Source organism: Echinops telfairi, unplaced genomic scaffold, assembly GCF_000313985.2.
Source record: "Echinops telfairi isolate 266 unplaced genomic scaffold, ASM31398v2 ScPeMD7_34;HRSCAF=130, whole genome shotgun sequence".
NCBI lineage: Eukaryota > Metazoa > Chordata > Mammalia > Afrosoricida > Tenrecidae > Echinops > Echinops telfairi.
In genome coordinates this window covers 4,062,091-4,063,353 of record NW_022103931.1, presented here as the reverse complement: position 1 = coordinate 4,063,353, position 1,263 = coordinate 4,062,091, and the positions used below count along the sequence as shown (strand labels likewise).

General features: G+C 56.8%; 1 protein-coding gene across 1 annotated transcript in view; it reads right to left on the bottom strand.

Annotated features, from left to right (window-relative positions):
* The window catches only part of LOC123521674 (uncharacterized protein CXorf49-like), a 2,664-nt gene extending 1,562 nt beyond the window's left edge, over nucleotides 1-1,102 (bottom strand). Inside the window, exon 1 of the mRNA XM_045290225.1 lies at nucleotides 23-1,102. Within this exon, the coding sequence (XP_045146160.1) occupies nucleotides 23-1,102 (1,080 nt within the window). The remainder of the gene's footprint in view (nucleotides 1-22) is intronic.
* Between the last annotated feature and the right edge of the window lie 161 nt (nucleotides 1,103-1,263).

Genomic DNA, 1,263 nt, shown 5'->3' with positions numbered 1-1,263 from the left:
AAGAGTCTTTCTTGGGCTTCACAAGCAGTGGAATGCCAAAGATGGGAGGCAAGGTGGCTGGCTCCGGGGGACCTCTGGAGAACCTCTGCCCCCACGAAGGCAAGGATGGCGGTTTTCTTAGCATGGTAATTCTCGAGGCATCGCTGGGGCAGACCTTCTGATGGCCTCCCTTCCTTGTAGATGTAACCCGGGGCAAGGCACCTCCAGCTGTAGGGCCTGAGTAGGTGGGCCTGGGTTGTCTCAGGCTCCAGACGGTGCGGCTTTGTGTTTTTTTCATTGAAGAGCAGTCTAGCTCTTCAACAGGCTGCCTTTCTGAAGCGGAGGAGAATCGCCGCGGAGTGGTGGCCACGAAAGAGCTGGCTGTGTGAAAGATGTTCTTCTGGACGTGGGGAGTGGGATGTCTCGATGGATCTTTGAGATTTTCGGGCCAGCCAGCAGCTTTGGAGCAAATGCTCATCCTCATCTGTTGTCTCTTCCTGTACGCGACTGAGGATGAAGGCCCTGCCTTGATTTCTATGGAGGGCCTTGGGAGATCCATAGTGGTGCTCAGGCTTCTTTTGGGGCCTCTTCTAGGGGTTCCCCATGCCTGGCCTCCTTCAGGCACACTAAGGGCGTGAGACGTCCGCTGTGATTCTGCACTAGAATTGCTAGGGACAGTAGTGCTTCTGTCAGTGGGCTCTTTGTCTGGGTCCTCCCAGGAGGTGGATTCGTGGGTGTCGCAGCTTTCTGTGGACGACTTGCTCCGGAACCCGCTCTGTTCATCCAGATGTAACAAATGTTGCAAGATGGCTGCGAAATCTTCAGGCTCTTGATAGCATGACCCATGATCCAGGTTATCTTCATTTCTGATCTTCTGCGAGCCAGGTCGGTCTTCCTGACTCCACAGGAAGGTCCCTGTTGCTTTCACCACTTCCTTCTTGACCTCGAGGTCCCCGCGGGCTGGGACCCCACCCTCCCCCTCATTGTTGAGCGGTGCCCCCTGCTCATGGCCGAGGCCGAGCCCCTGCTGGCCTCCAGGGCTGTCCTGCTGGACGCCGCCCTGCTCCCCACCCTCTGAGTTGAGACCCGCTCCCAAGCCCGAAACCTCATCTGGGGAGCTCATGTGGCCGAGGCGGGCAGATGATCACCGTTGTTGTTGTTCCGCAGGAGAGCCCCAAAGGGGTGTATGAGAGACGTCGTCACAATGGACATTCTGCCACTGAGTCTTCGAAGTCTGCGTCAAGGTCTGCGTCAAGACCAAGCACCCATAATCTGCTCAGCCAA